Here is a 16,371-nt window from a genome sequence, read left to right on the forward strand (position 1 = left end):
ACCTTGCCCCCAAAGATGTCAAGTTTCTTGAGTGTAGGAGCTGTGCTCACCAGATAATTTGAAATTATTCCATTGCAACCCTGACTTTTGCCTTACAGTGGTAGAAAGGTAGAAAGTCTTTGGGAGTCAGTAAGTTACTTTTATTATGGATCAGACCAAAGCTCTTCATAATGTATTATGAAGATAACCTAAGCCCTAATGTTTCATACATTAAAGGAAAATGTAAGGTGTTGTGTTTCAGATGCAATTTGATTGGTCAAACTACTCAACTTTAAGCAAAACGCACTTTATTTTTACACTACAGTTAAAACACAGACAGGATAAAAATACAAGAATTGGCTTAACTGTAACTCTAGCGAAGTGTTTAACAAAATAATATATATTATATATAATATATGTATATATATATATAAAATATATATGTGTGCATGTATATATATATATGTATATGTATATAAACTATTAAAAATGAGCTGTTCCAATGCAGTAACATCCCATAAACACACCCTTGGCCAAGGTAAATTCAGTAAACTAGATTGCCTCACATACAATTCTAGCAGCAGGAAGTGAACCCCAACTTTTAGCTGTAACAGAAAGAGGAATAAAAGCTTTGACATCCAGCTTCAAGATCCTAGCAGCTGTTCAAAGCTAAAATTAAAAATCCTCCTCCACTGGGAGATTGACCCCAATCATTCATGCTCCTTCAATTATTCCAGCTTTAAAAACACTCAAGGCACCACAAGCAGTTTATTTTACTGACTTTGAGCAGACTGCTCAGATCCTCTGTCACAAATGTTCTTCATAACAAAGGGACAAATTATATCTCTTAAAGCCACAGTATCATCACAATTATTTGTCACAGATTTCCCAGCCTGTGACCTGTTGTTGCCATAGTGTTAATGTGACTGGACAATTCAGTTTATAAGATTAAAAATTGATAAATGTTTACAGCATCGAAAGATGCCATTCAGTCCATTCAGCCCATCATGTCCACATAGTCAACAAGGACCTGACTGCATAAAATACTGTTCAAATGCTTTGAGAGCTTCTGACTTAACCACCATTTCAGGCGGTGAGTTCCAGACTCCCATCACAGCCTGAGAAAATTTTTTCACCTCAACTCTCCTCTTTGTTTTAAATATATGCCCTTGGTTATTGGACTGCTCAGTGTCTATGGAGGCATAAGCAATGCTATACATTGTGCAAATACCAATGTGAAAGCAGCTGAAGGTGGTTTGATTAAACATGCTACACTGCAGTGATGTCGTGGATTGAAATGATTAGTCTCCAATAACTACAGCATTTGTTCTTTGTGTCCTATAAACCTCCTCCTGCCATTTACTCCAGCAACTAGCATTGAATGGCTGCTTTAAGGGCACTTGGTGTACAGGGTCTGATTGGACAGGGCTTCATTTCAAGGCTGCTTGCTTGATCTCGTATTGCTTGCTTACTTAGCATCTACTGCAGGTTTGTAGCATCCATGCCTTGAATTTCTTGCCATGCCATGCCTGTTGGTACATTGGTGTTTCAGCAGAGCTTAAAGGCTCTCAGTATTATGGTGAACACACTGCATGTTTAATCTACCAAATAATCAGATTGAAAATAAGTGAAGGCTAGTCCTCAATCCAGTCATGGAGGCCCACTGGAAGTCAGGGGCTCTTCACACTGCCAGTTAAGGGCACTGTCCACACACAATCCAGGGATTGGCCGCAGTCAGCCAACTTCTCAGGCTAGTCAGGGAGATCTGTCCAGTGATAATCTGGGCAACGATCAGTTTGTCGGACTATTACAAGCCATCAGGAAATTGCATATCATCAGTTTGAGAACTGCAAAGACAGCAGTGAGGCATCTGGTCAATAATATCCCATTCTTCAAAGTCAATCAGGTGTTGGGAGTGAATGCAATTCTGGGGGTCTGTGCATTGAGCATTGTGTATGGTGCAAGCAGCAAGTTGTTTCAGGGCAAAACAAGATCAGTGCCAAAAGGGGTAGGGCAGTCAAGACAATTGGTGTGGGGAAAGGGGGGCAAGCAGAAGCGTAAGTTAAGGTGGGATCAAGAACAGTGACAGAGAAAGCTCAGGGTACAAAGAGGGAAGACAAAACAGCATTAGAAGGTGTGGTGGGCTCCATGAGGGATGGTTATTGGCCTGCATGGATGAGTATAGAGGACCCAGGGTGAGCAGATTTGAGGTGTGATGTCAGGGTTTAGGGACAGGAACATCAGTTGTTGGCAAAGTTAAGTGTGGTGTGGGGCATGAGTGGAAAGGGACTGTTGGGTTAGTGTGAGGTGAAAGGGGACATGGAGGCTATGGGCATTACCAGATGATTAGGTGGAACCCAGTGTTGATGGTATCCACCACAAGTTGCATTCCATGCTGCAAACTGCAACTGGAAAAATAGCTGGTTCAGGGTGGGCAAAGTCACTGTGAGTTTGAGTTTTGTGTGATATAGCAAGAGACCTCGTTTGGCCTCACAATGCCAACATTGCCCCTGGACTGGCACAGGGCTGGCATCATGACAGTTTTTTGAGTATCTTGCACAGAAATGCAATATGATCTTTCTGTGGTAACTGAACTTTAATGCAGTAGGGTCTGCTTTATTCAATGAGCTTTCTGAATGAACTGATGATATCTTGATTGAGACATTCTGGGCATCTGCTTTCTCATTCTAACTGGTCTCATAACGTGGCTAAATGCATAGAATGGTGCTGTTAATTATGGCAACATCACCTAGGAGATGCACTTGTACACTGCAGATTGTGAAACTGTAATCATGCATATACCTGGAGGGAGTCTGAGGTGGAGAAATTAAGTGTTGGGACAGCCTTATAAAACATAGCAGTTTAGGAGGGAGCTGGAGGTAAAGGAGTGTAATTGAAATTAGAGATACTCAACAGATCAGACCAGAGAGACAGAAACATTTTGGAAGAGGTTGCAGAGATTAGTCAAAACAAAGTATTTATAAAGAAGGATGAAAATTCTTAATTTATTGGAGACTCCATCTGGGAGCCACATAGTTAAGTGAACTCTAAAGTGATGTGTGATCAGGGCTGGATGTGGGTTGTATTGAGTTTAGGGTGGCCCCAGATTCCAAAGTAACTGGGAGGGCAGCAAGGACAGCATTGGGATAGTTGAGTTCAGAGGTTTAAAAAAAGGCATCTATAATGGTATCAGCAGCAGATAAGCTGAGGTGGGTTGGACACTGATGATCACTTTGAAGGTGGAAGTAGGTAGTTTTGGTCATAAATCAAACTTATGCTTCGAACTGCATCATCACAAACCAAGGTTGCAAATTGCTTGGTTTCAACTGAGATAGTTTCCGTGGAGATGCATAGAGTTGGTGGCAAGAGTTAATGGCAAAAATCCTATAGTTGGCAAGGTCACTGTACTCTGCATTTTCAGCATACCAATATAGCTAGCTATACACTTCAAAATTCCCAAAGTTGGATATTTTGGAAGTTATTTAAACACACAAAATAAAGACCCCGTGTGGTTGAATTTCTCAATCATTGACTTCAGCTAATAATTATGATGTTTTAGAGTGACTTTGCTTTTTCTTTAACTGTTAATGTTGATAGAATGTTAAACAAGTATTGAGTTACTGTTTTGTTCTCAACTTTGTGATAAACGTTTGTGGGTGACTGATTAATGGCCGAATGACATTCTTATTTCAGATGTGTCAGATTTATGAATATTTCATTTTTAAAAGCTGTTAAGGCTGTTGAAGACTACAAGGCAAACTGACAGATAATTTTACTGAAAAGGCTGTACATTCGTATAATGAAGTAATTTTCATTCAGTGTCGTAGTTTGAAGCACTGAATTCAATCAGTGTGAAATTAGAAAGCAATCGGCTACACTCAGACAGTTGCAGCCACCATTACTAATCTGCTTCAAAGAAAAGTGCTATTTTAGAAGTAAACTATTTATCATTTCTTTGCAGTGACAATAACTGATCATTTACTCCAGATGTACAAAATGTAGGTCACCTCAGGAAGGTGCTCTCCAAAAATCTCCTCGTGCTACATGGCCTTAGCATAGAATTTTGACTTCTTATTGCTGCCGCTTTTAGTTCTGTGGTAGGATCTTTAAATTGGAAAATGTTGCATGGTAGCTGAAGATAATATTCAGATGGAAAATGCCAACAATGACATGACAGACAGGAACCAAATAGAACATTGTCTGCAGCATTAAAGATATAATATTCTCTCTCAAATAACATCATTAAATACAGAACTGAAGCTTTCTTTTGGGAATTATGAAAGGCGAGGGGTGGCTGCATTTTTGAATGTGTCTGTTGTCAGACTTACCAGAAATCATTAACCTAAGGCTTCAGGCAATTGGAAGCTAACAAACAGAACAGTTGTCTATGAATGAATGAGACAGTATAATATTGTCTGATGACAGCATAACCACAATGGCTTTGCTGTCATGATTCACAACGTCATTAAAAGACCCTGATTGAGATCATGCTTTACATAACTGACAGCTGGTCTATGTTCTAAATATATAAAAAGAAGGTCCTTAAATTATTTGCACGCTAAACACTTCTTAAACAGAAATGTCATTTGAAAGAAAGTAAGGCCAATCTTGTCTTTGGCTGGGAACTGAGAAGAGGAAGAAAAATCTTGCAATATGTCAAGTGCAGATGACATATTGCTGTGAGCAACTTGTTATCACTCAAACCTGCTCAGAAATGAGCACTGTCACTTTTTCTGAGACGTTCTATTCAAACGTTGCATGTTGTGAATGTAGTTTCCAGGATGTGTCACAGGGTGTTATCTTGCAATATGTTATAGTTACATAAAGAGTCATAGAGTCATAAAGTCCTACAGTATGGAGACAGGCCCTTTGGCCAAAACCGGTCCATGCTGACTAAAATCTCCTTCCATGCTCACTCGCTTTCCCTGCATTTGGCCTATATCCTTCTAAACCTTTCCCCTCCATGTATTTGTCCAAACGCCTTTTAAATGTTGTTAACGTACCCGCCTCAACCACTTCCCCTGGCAGTTCATTCCAATTGCATACCACTCGCTGTGCAAAAACATTGCACCTCAGGTTCCCTTTTATTCTCTCCCCTCTAATCTTAAACTGATGCCCTCTAGACATTGATTCCCCAACTCTGGGAAAAAGACTGAGTGATTCTCCCTATCCATGCCTCTCATGATCTTATAAACCTTTAAAAGGTACCCCTCAGTCTCCTAAGCTCAAAAGAAAAAGGTCATAGCTTGTCCCACTTCTTCCTCTAGCTCAGACTGTTGAATCCTGGCAACATCCTTGTAAATTTCTTCTGCACTCTTTTCAGTTTAATAACATCCTTCCTGTAGCAAGGTGACCAAAGCTCAACACAGTGCAAAATTGCAGACGATGACACATCCCTCCCAGATCATCTCAACATCTTCTATGCTCGCTTTGAGCAGAATTTCAGCAGAGAGGTAACACCTATTCCAACAAGCCCTGATGAACCTATCCCAACAGTCACTGCATCAGAGGTCAGATCAGTTTTCCTTCCTGTGAATCCAAGGAAAGCGACGCGACCAGATGGAGTACCAGGCCGTGCACTCAGGGCATGTGCAGATCAACTGGCAAAGATCTTCTTGGATATCTTCAACCTCTCCCTGCAGTAGACCACTGTCCCTGCCTGTTTCAAGAGGGACAACATTATCCCTGTGCCTAAGAAGGCTTTGCAGCATGTCTCAATGACTACCGCCCAGTGGTCCTAACTTTGGTGGTCTTGAAGTGCTTTGAAAGGCTGGTCATGGCATTAATCAACTCCAGCCTCCCCACTACTCTTGACCCACTCCAATTTGCCTATCGGACCAACAGATCCATGTCAAATGCAATATCACTTGCCTTTCACATCTTGACACCAGAAACAGTTACGTAAGAATCCTACAAATTGACTACAGTTCAGCCTTCAACACTATTATCCCCTCAAAACTGATTACTAAACTTAATGATCTCGGACTAAGCCCCACTCACTGCAACTGGATCCTTAGTTTCCTGACCCACAGGCCACAATCAGTGAAGTTTGGGGACAATATTTCATCCTCACTAACTCTCAACACTGGAGCCCCCCCTAGAGGTGTGTACTCTGCCCCCTACTATACTCACTGTATACCCATACCAGACTACTGTCATTTACAAGTTTGCTGATGACACCACCATAATGTCAAATCTCAGATGGCAATGAAACAGATTACAGATAGGAGGTGGAAGACCTAGAAAAATGATGCTCTGAGAACAACCTAGCTCTCAATTCCAGCAAAACTAAGGAACTCATTACTGACTTTCAGCAAGATGTCACTCATGCCCCTACACATTAACAGCTCAGAGGTGGAATGAGTGGACAATGTCAAGCTTCTGGGAGTGGTCATCCACAACAAACTTTCTTGGACTCTTCATGTGGACACACTGGTTACAAAGGCCCAACAAAACTTCTCTTCTTCCTCAGGCACCTGAGGAAATTTGGCATGATGGCGAATACCCTTACCAACTTTTATAGGTGCGCCATCGAGAGCATTCTGTCTGGGTGTGTCACTACCTGGTCTGGCAACTGTACCATTCAAGATCAGAGATGATTACAGAGCATGATGAACTCGGCCTGGACGATCACAAAGACCAACGTCCCATCTATAGAATCCATCCACCAAGCCCGCTGTTAAGGAAAGGCCACCAGCATTCCCAAAGATCCATCCCAACCTGGCAATGCTTTTCTACAACCTTTACCATTGGGGAGAAGGTACAGAAGTCTGAACACACGCACCAGCTGGTTTTGTAACTGTTTCTACCCTGTTGTTGTTAGAATACTGAATGAACTCACAGACTCTTAACATTTACCTGCACCTTTGTTTTTGTTTTTGCTGTTGTTTACCTATTATTTACTATCTATGCTAATTAACTCTGTGATCTGTCTGTATTACCTGCAAGACAAAGCTTTTCACTGTGCCTTGGTACACGTGACAATAAATTCAATTCAATTCAATTCACAATACCCCAAGTGCAGCCTCACCAACGTCCTGTACAACGTCCTGCAACATAACTCCCAACCTCTATACTCAATGCTCTGACTGATGAAGACCAGTGGGCCAAATGTTACTTTCACTGCCCTGTGTATCTGTGACTCCACTTTCAGAGAACCGTGCGCCTGAACACAAGGTCCCTCTGTTCCATTACATTCCTGAAGGCCTACCATTAATCATGAAACTCCTATCTTGATTTGACTTTCCAAAATGCAACACCTCTCACTTATCTATATTAAAGTCCATTTGCCATTTCTCAGCCCACTTCCCCAGCTGATCAAGTTCCTGCTGCAATTTCTGATAATCTTCCTATTGTTTATGATATCGTCTATTTTAGTGTCATCAGCAAACTTACTAATCATGCTTTGTACATTCTCATCCAAATCATTGGTATAGATAATAAGCAGCAATGGACCCAACAATGACCCCTGAGGCACTCCACTAGTCACAGCCCTCTAGTCTGACAATCATCCTCCCCCTGTTATCCTCTGCTTCCTACCACCATGCTAATTGTGTATCCAATTTATCAGTTCCCTCGGATTCCATTCGATCTAATCTTCCAGAACAGCCTACCATGTGGAACCTTGTCAAAGGCCTTACTGAAATCCAAATAGACTATATCTACCATCTTGTCCTCGTCAACCTTCCTGGTCACTTCATCAAAGAGGTCTAACAAATTTGTGAGGCATCATCTCCCACACACAAAGCCATGCTGACTTTTCCTTTTCAAATTAATTGTATATTTTATCTCTCAAAATCTTCTCAAGTTACTTACCTACCACAGCTATTAGGAATACTGGTCGATAGTACCCAGGTTTTTCTGTGCAGCCCTTCTTGAATAAGGGCACAACATTCACTACCCTCCAGTCTTCCAGGATCTCACCTGTGGCTAACGATGATGCAAAAATATCAGCTAGGGCCCCTGCAATTTCTTGTATAGCCACTTACAGTGTTCTTGGATATATCTAGTCAGGACTAGAAGATTGATCCACCTTCCTACATTCTAATACACCCAACACCTCCTATACTGTAAAATGGACTATCCCCAAGATACGACCATTAACTTACCCAAGTTCCCAAATCAGCCAAGGCTATCTTGTGTCCCCTTTTTGCCTTCCTGACTTCCTTCTTTAGTAAATTCCTATATCCGCTGTATACCTCAAGGGATTTTCTTGATCCTAGCTGCCTGTACCTGAGCCATACCTCCTTCTTTCTGGTCAAAGCCTCTATATCTCTTGACATCCAGAATTTTCTATTCCCATCAACCTTACCTTTCACCCTCACAGGAATATATAGACCTTGAACTCTTGCTATCTCACTTCTAAAGGCCTCCCACAACTTGTTAGTGAGAAATTCTCATAAAGCATGTAATGTGCTTTAAAACATGGCCTCTGAGTTTATGCAAGTTCATTCCTTTCATCACCTTTACAAAATTATTTAAGGTTAGCATCATCTCTGAAATTTTAAAGAGAGATGTTTTGTATGACTGCACAAAGTATTCATCCACACCATTTTGAGACCCAAACACAATTCATATTATAAGAAACCGGGATAGCTGAAGATACACAGCACGTCAGATAGCAACTACTGAGGAATAGCAGTAATGGGTTAAATCTTGATAGCCCCTCCTGTGATGGGTTGGGAGGGGCTGGGTGACAAAATGGGGGGAAAGATCTGTGAAGGGAGCCCAACATGTTCTGCTCAAGTGAGGCTAATTTCTGCTTTCATTCTGGAGGGTGAAACTTAACAACTTGCAAAAAGGTTCAGCTGAACATTTTTATCTTTGTGGGCTGCTCACCAACATTTTGCTTCCACTATAAATATGTGCTTTTCACTTTTCTCAGAGAAATTGCCAAATAAGCTGTGCATTCATGTTTTCTATGGGCTCTTCTGTATTTAAAGGTAATGAGCAAATGCATCCTAATTTTGAATGCATGACTGTATACCTATAAAAGTAATAAAACAGTACAAGTGTTACTTGTTCTGTTTATTATATTATATCATTTAAATGTCTACACCATACTTCCAAAAAGTATTTTTAAAAAAGCCAAAGCAACTCTAAGGATCACATTTTTTTTTTAATTTCACATTTGTGAAAGTCCAGAGTTGACTTAACAATGAGACTTTGTAACCTTAACAAGATACACACCTACTTTGGCAAAGAACTGATGTATCATGCTTTATATTGTTTAATTAATCCATCCATCTGAAACAAAGCATAATCTGATTCATTGTATACTGTCTCATACAATGCTACTGGTAATGTTATAAAACCTTTAATGTGTTTGCACTTTTTGACACAAATGGTTTGCATTTATATTGAAATTCTGACAAAAATAATTCCACATGATTTTTAGAATCATAGAGATGTACAACATGAAAACAGACCATTCGGCCCAACTCGTCCATGCCGACCAGATATCCCAACCCAATCTAGTCCCACCTGCCAGTACCCGGGCCATATCCCTCCAAACCCTTCCTATTCATATACCCATACAGATGCATTTTAAATGTTGCAATTGTACCAGTCTCTACCACATCCTCTGGCAGCTCATTCCATACACGTACCACCTTCTGAGTGAAAATGATGCCCCTTAGATCTCTTTTATATATTTCCCCTCTCACCCTAAACCTATGCCCTCTAGTTCTGGACTCCCCTAACCCAGTGAAAAGACTTTGTCTATTTATCCTATCCATGCCTCTCATGATTTTATAAACCTCTATAAGGTGACCCCCTCACTTTCTGACGCTCCAAGGGAAACAGCCCTAGCTTATTCAATCTTTCCCTATAGCTCAAATCCTCCAACTCTAGTAACATCCTTGTAAATCTTTTCTGAACCCTTTTAGGTTTCACAACATCTTTCCGATAGGAAGGAGACCAGAATTGCACGCAATGTGACATACTGCCAAATATAGATTCCTCTATCATTTTGTGAACAAAAACAAGATAAATTCTCCAACATGTGTCTCTTATGCTACCTTTCCTTAATTAAATGATTTTCCTTTGTCAGTTACCCTTTAACTTGAGGCTCAACACAGACATACTACCTCCTCCTGCCTGCCTCATCCACACTAACCTAAACATTTTTCAAGTGTTGATCATAGTGATCCTGCTGCTGTCTTCAGGCTAACTCAGAAAAGTCCCACTCTTATCTTTAGACTCAGCAAGTGAAATCTATAGTGAGAATGGTAGAACATGAGTCTTGGTGGGAGGGGGAGTTTAGTCGCAGGGACAGTGTGATTATGAGGTTTCAAAGCGATTTATGCTGGCAGAGTGGAGAAGACATTGACCTTCTCCCTATAGTTCAATGCATTCCTCACAACAGCAACTTCAGGTCAGGCCGACACAATCTGGTATCATGGCCTTACTACTACTCCTGAGGAAGAGAAGTGCAGACTCTGTACCATCCTGTCCAGCAAGAGCTCCGGGGCAAAATGGGAGCTGATTTCTCTTTGTCCAGTACAAATGCAAAAAGTTATGCAGGCCTGCTCTTGACTGCCAGTACTAACTCAGATTCACAAGTTCTTTTAGATAAGACAGCGGTGTCAGAGATGTTAGGCAATTTCAGAATTTCTAGTGAGTAGCAAGCAGCTCCAGGAGTAATGCATAGTAACATGCGGTGGACATTGGACACGAAGCTCGCTACAAGCACTGGAACCCCAATTAATGCAATATGTTTGATGATATACTTGTTGGGTATCCACAGCCAGAAGCATTCTGGTCAAAGTGGCCACTACTTTGCCAAAACAGCCTAAGATTCAGCCCAATCTGTCTAATTTCTTAAATCAACTATTCATTCACTGTCACCTGTCACCCCTTAAGCAAAACTTTAATAAATAAAGAATTATTTTTCTTTGAAATTTGTGCATTAGTTGTTCTTTTTAGATATTCAATTTATCTTCAATCTCCACAACTTTGATCATTTCCTGAGCAGCTCATAAATCTGGTACCTGGCAAATCTATGTCACTTCAAATGTCACACTTGCTGATGTAAATCTGCCAAGTATGTGTCAAAATACCAGATGTATGGGTTAAACTTGTTTTTAAAAACTGCAACAAATTCGAACTGCTATTTTCTTTCTGAATTTGTTGATAATCAAACATCTCTTTGAAGGAGGAACTGGGGATTTATAAGTAACTGCCAATCTACACCTCTCAATGCTGCTACATGTACACTCCCCTTAACAGCACCAATGAGACAGCATTTGATCTCAGGATCCTCAGTTTAAAGAGTTCAGTAACAAATACAGGTTAAATATGCTTGGCTTGTCATCCAATTTGGAAAGCTAAGAGATGTTTAAAAGGAATTAGGTCAGGTAAAAATAGAAACTATGTTTGCTAGTGGTAGGACTGAAATATGAGGGCACTTTTAAAAATATGAGCTAATAAGACACTTTGGTTATCACCACCAGTCATATCTCTCTAATGGGACAGTAGCCCATGGTCATCTGGGATTCGGGTGACTTTCACTTCATTCTTTCAATTTTGTTAATTGTTTTATTAAAGTAGACATTAGTAACAGTTGCTTTATTAAGAATAAAATCTTTGGACTTTTATCTTATTTATGCACATGATAGACAGTTTTAAAGTTCCATTCTGTAAATAAATATGAGGAAAAGAATTGGCATCTCATTTTCTACTTTGATGTCTGGCTTCAGAATGGCTTAACACTTCAGCTTATATGAGCAGTAGTTATGTGAGCATGCTATGCTGGAACCATATCCTCATACATAGTTTTTGAGGGGTGGAACAAGCTGAATGGTAAACTAGGAAAATAAAACTTGGGAGAATAGTTTAGCTGGTCATATCTTACTGGAAGCCCAGTCCTGTGTTTTCATATGACTTTCTGCTGTGAATGATGTTGTCGGTTATTCCAAGTGCTTCAAATTCTGAGGAACAGATATGGTTATCATATGTGAGCAATCTGATGATGAAATGCATTTTGATATCAATATTCATAGACATCTTTATATTTAAACAGTGGTTGGGTTTTGTATTCATCACATAAAATATGCAGCCTGAAGAATATTTTATAATCGTCTTTGTCTCTGTATCTTTGTTATTCATAGATAGTTTACATCAGGTAAGCTGAGCCTCTATGATGTACTATTCATTCTGCATCTTTGCTAATCTTTGGCTTTTATTTTCCATCTGTATCATAAATTAATCACAGTTGGTCTCAATTCTTTCTAATTGATTCTTAATATTTCCAGCGATTAATCATTTCTTTGGCTTGGTAAATGTTGCCAAATTTCACAGAATCACAGAATTGCTGAAGTGTTGTGACACAGAGGAGCTAATTCAACTGATTGTGCCCACATATTATTTTATCCAAAAATATCAATCAATTTCTCAAAAACAGTGTAAGTATGTACCCAGCAAGTTCCCGCCACACATCATAAATGGTTCTTCCCTCTTTAACTCTGTCCTGCAGAGTCAATCTGTTTATGGTCTGTCAGAAAGAATTTGCAGGAGAGATCTACTATATACAGTGCAATCAACAATGTTTAATCATAAATAATATTGCTTGCTCAGTTGTATATACAACACCAAATAATGATTTGCAAAAGTGTACCAAATATGGACCTCTGTCATTTTTTTTTCTGTTTGATTTTTCTGTTATCCAGACATTGGAAGTTGGCTGCAGCTTTTTGGGTTCCAGTTGCACAATGTTGTGCCTGGATTTCCAAAGCCAGAAATGAATGTCATGGAAGCAACCTATGAACTTTTGAAAACTCAAACCAGAACACAAAACTGGGACCCCAGCAAGGTATGTTGAGCAAACATAATTTCCAACTTTATAATAACTGTATTTCCTCATTTTTCCCTTCTTTTTATGGCAAGCATTGGTGATAATTTCACTATACCTTCAACCCATTGTTTATTTCTTTATTTGTCCCTTTCTCTTTGGCCTTTCATCACCATTCTGTTGTAATTTAATCTTGCCTGTCTTCCACCCTAACAGAGAACTTCCTTTTCTTATTTTTCATTCTCCACATCTTCTGAACTCATTTTAGGGTTAGGACAGTACTTTTACTTGTCAATGTCTGTCAGTAATATTGTAAGTTCAGAAAGCATATTTCTTATGTTAGCTATTTCAAATGAAATCATAAAATTCACCTGAAAGGCAACGTTTATAATATCTGCAGTAATCATGACAAGGCTCCTTCCCATTCTCTTCACAACCTCGCAAATACAGTTTCATAAATACAGGCAGCATGGTGGCTCAGCGGATAGCACTGCTGCCTCACAGTCCCAGGTTCAATTCCAGCCTTGGGTGACTGTCTGTGTGGAGCTTGCACATTCCTCCCATGTCTGTGTGGGTTTCCTCTGGGTGCTCCAGTTTCCCCCCACAGTCCAAAGATGTGTAGGTCAGGTGAATTGGCCATGCCAAATTCCCCATAGTGCTAGGTGCATTAGTCAGAGGGAAATGGGTCTGGGTGGGTTACTCTTTGGAGGGTTGGTGTGGACTGGTTGGGCCAAAGGGCCTGTTTCCACACTGTAGGGAGTCTAATCTAACTGCAGGAGGAAATATTTCCCTATTGTCTGATAATTAACACTTTATCAGGAGCCCTTTTCTTTTTACAGATTGTTTTAGGTATACAATGTGAACTACAAAAGCAACTCAAAAGCTTCATATCTTTGGAACGTCTGCCACAGGCATACATAAGGAACCACAAAAACTGCAAAGATAAACGACCAAGATTTGCTGCAGTTCCTTCAATGTTTGGTAAAGGAGTGAAATTCGCAATTCAGAATGCTAAGGTAACTGCTGACATCATCGGAGTGGCCAGTGATGACAGCAGACGAATAGCTGCTGTTCTGAATGGTGCTGATTATCTGGAGAATCTCCATTTTACTATTGATGGTCGAGATACGCATTACTTTGTGAAGTCAGGGCCTTTGGAAGAAGACCTCGCCATTATTGGGAATACTGGAGGAGGCCGTGTGTTGGAAAATGGAGTCAACGTGACTGTCTCTCAGATGACCTCTGTAGTGAATAGGAGGACTAGAAGGTTTGCAGACATTCAGCTACAGTACGGAGCTCTAAGCTTTAACATTCGATATGGTGCCACCATTGAAGAAGAAAAAGCCCATGTGTTAGAGATGGCCAGACAGAGAGCTATTGCCCAGGCCTGGGCAAAGGAACAGCGCAGGGTGCAAGAAGGGGAGGAGGGTATCAGGTCATGGACTGAGGGAGAAAAGCAACAGCTACTCAGCAATGGAAGGGTACAAGGTTATGAAGGGTTTTTTGTATTGTTTGTGGAACAGTATCCGGATATTTCCGACAGTGCCAACAATATCCAGTTTATGAGACAGAGTGAAATAGGAAAGAGGTAACGGTGAAGAAACACCTGCCTTTCAGTCACCAAAGACTGCCTGTTTTTAAGACATTTGTTGATTTGCTGTACTCTTTTCTAGAATGATATCATGTAAATATTGTGATGGAGAAACAAGTCAATTTTCAAGCTGCCTTCAAATGTGATAAAATATGGTATTTTAATAATACCCCTGTTTAGCATTCCTTTTAGTGGTTGGTCCACAGCTCTGGTCCTCAATAAATAATACTGGGAAATAGTGGTAAGTCCAGATTAAACATAAATCTATATTATAGTTACAGAGTGCACTAGTAGGGGTTCAGTGCATTCACTAAATACTGTATTTTGTCTCTAATGTATCACTAGAAAAATGCCAACTGTGTTCTTCATAACAGTTCAGATTCACGTATTTTCTGTCACAAAATGATTGTCCAAGGGTGTGTGGCACTATTGAGCTACATATGTTAGCTAAAGCTATTTAATTTTGAATTTTTTTATTTTTTATTTGATATGGATGGTCTATAATGCTGTGAACAAGGAAAGTATGTACAGTTGGTGTATAAAGCACAGTACACCTATTTTAAATTGCTTTTAGTGGTGGATGTGGTAAAAGCCCGAGATGCATTATTTCCTCAGTAAAACATACCTTTTATTGTTCACCATTAATGCCAGTTATTTCCTAATTTAAATTATTTGATGGTGTAATTGCTAGATCAATGAAGAATTTGTTTTTCTTTATCAGGTATAACTGTGGTACCCACAGAATTGTAACTTCTTTACTAACTTTTGTGTAATTAATTTTAAAATGTAATATGGCGACATGTCAACAAACATTTGCAGTATATGAAGGACAAGCCAGACAAGCTGTTAATCTTTTTAATTATGTTGTGAAGTTACTGGTAGACATTATTATTGCCAGCCATTGCGACCTGCTAATTGTTACGTGTTTTCATGTACTGAGTATGCAATCTGCATTCAAGCAAGATACGATGGAAGCTAGTCCTGGATTTGTGGAAACAACTGATTCTGTGTGGAAGTTTATAAATAAACAGAGCACAATGGGGTTGGGTATTAACTTTTATTCAAATATCAATTCACAAGCATTTCTATTACAAAAGCCTTTTTTGTACTGGTTTCACATTGCAACTCTTTTAGGTCATAATGGTCCAGCATTCTACTGTGTGTTGGGAATGAATTGCACAAATTTGGTCCAGATTGGTAGTTCACTGTTGGTAAAAACAATGACTGCAGATGCTGGAAACCAGATTCTGGATTAGACGTGCTGGAAAAGCACAGCAGTTCAGGCAGCATCCGACGAGCAGGAAAATCGACGTTTCGGGCAAAAGCCTGATGAAGGGCTTTTGCCCGAAATGTCGATTTTACTGCTCCTTGGATGTTGTTCACTATAGAGAATGGTTCAAACAACAAGTATAGTGGAAGTCTGTTAGAACATGGTGCAATATACCAAAAAAAGATTCTTCAAGCCCAAGGGTTTGTTTGGCTTCATTTAGGGGCACGAAATAGTCAATGGGCTCAGAGTCCATGAGAAAAACCAGAAACAGAAACCCAAGACCCATCCAAAGCAGTACTTTAGGCTTTGTCTAAATAACACCTGCAGGCTGGGTACACCTAATCAGATATCCATTGTCAGCTCACAGGCTTGCTGCATTGTGAAAAGTAAACTGAGATTTTCCAGGATCCAAATATCAAAGTTTGAACAGATGTGGCCACATGTGCTACCTTAATTAATTGTGCACCTTTGTCAACACCAAAGGGTTTCAATTTTCAATATATAGTTTGTCTTCAAGTAGAAATCCTCCAATGTACAAGAGTATGTTGTTTCCCTGGTGGATACCTGGATATATTCATTTTAAGGCAGCTCACTATGTCTGCAATCTTTTACCCAGAAATTTCAGAATTCAAGTGATTCCTTGATGATAATGATGACATTAAATGAGCACTACTCTAATGATGTCTTTCTTTCCCCACAGTAATCTCTGAACTCACAATGAAAAGCTGAAGATGTATACCT

At 39.8% G+C, this 16,371-nt stretch overlaps 1 protein-coding gene across 5 annotated transcripts in view; it reads left to right on the forward strand.

Moving 5' to 3' along the window:
- The window catches only part of tenm1 (teneurin transmembrane protein 1), a 2,368,941-nt gene extending 2,353,474 nt beyond the window's left edge, over window positions 1-15,467 (forward strand). For all 5 annotated transcript variants that reach the window (XM_072595290.1, XM_072595294.1, XM_072595295.1 and 2 more), the window contains 2 exons: window positions 12,648-12,790; window positions 13,609-15,467. In XM_072595290.1, coding sequence (XP_072451391.1) covers window positions 12,648-12,790; window positions 13,609-14,361 — 896 coding nt within the window. In that variant the 3' untranslated portion in view covers window positions 14,362-15,467. The remainder of the gene's footprint in view (window positions 1-12,647; window positions 12,791-13,608) is intronic.
- Window positions 15,468-16,371: the final 904 nt, after the last annotated feature.

This window comes from Chiloscyllium punctatum, chromosome 25, assembly GCF_047496795.1.
Source record: "Chiloscyllium punctatum isolate Juve2018m chromosome 25, sChiPun1.3, whole genome shotgun sequence".
In the NCBI taxonomy this organism is placed as follows: domain Eukaryota; kingdom Metazoa; phylum Chordata; class Chondrichthyes; order Orectolobiformes; family Hemiscylliidae; genus Chiloscyllium; species Chiloscyllium punctatum.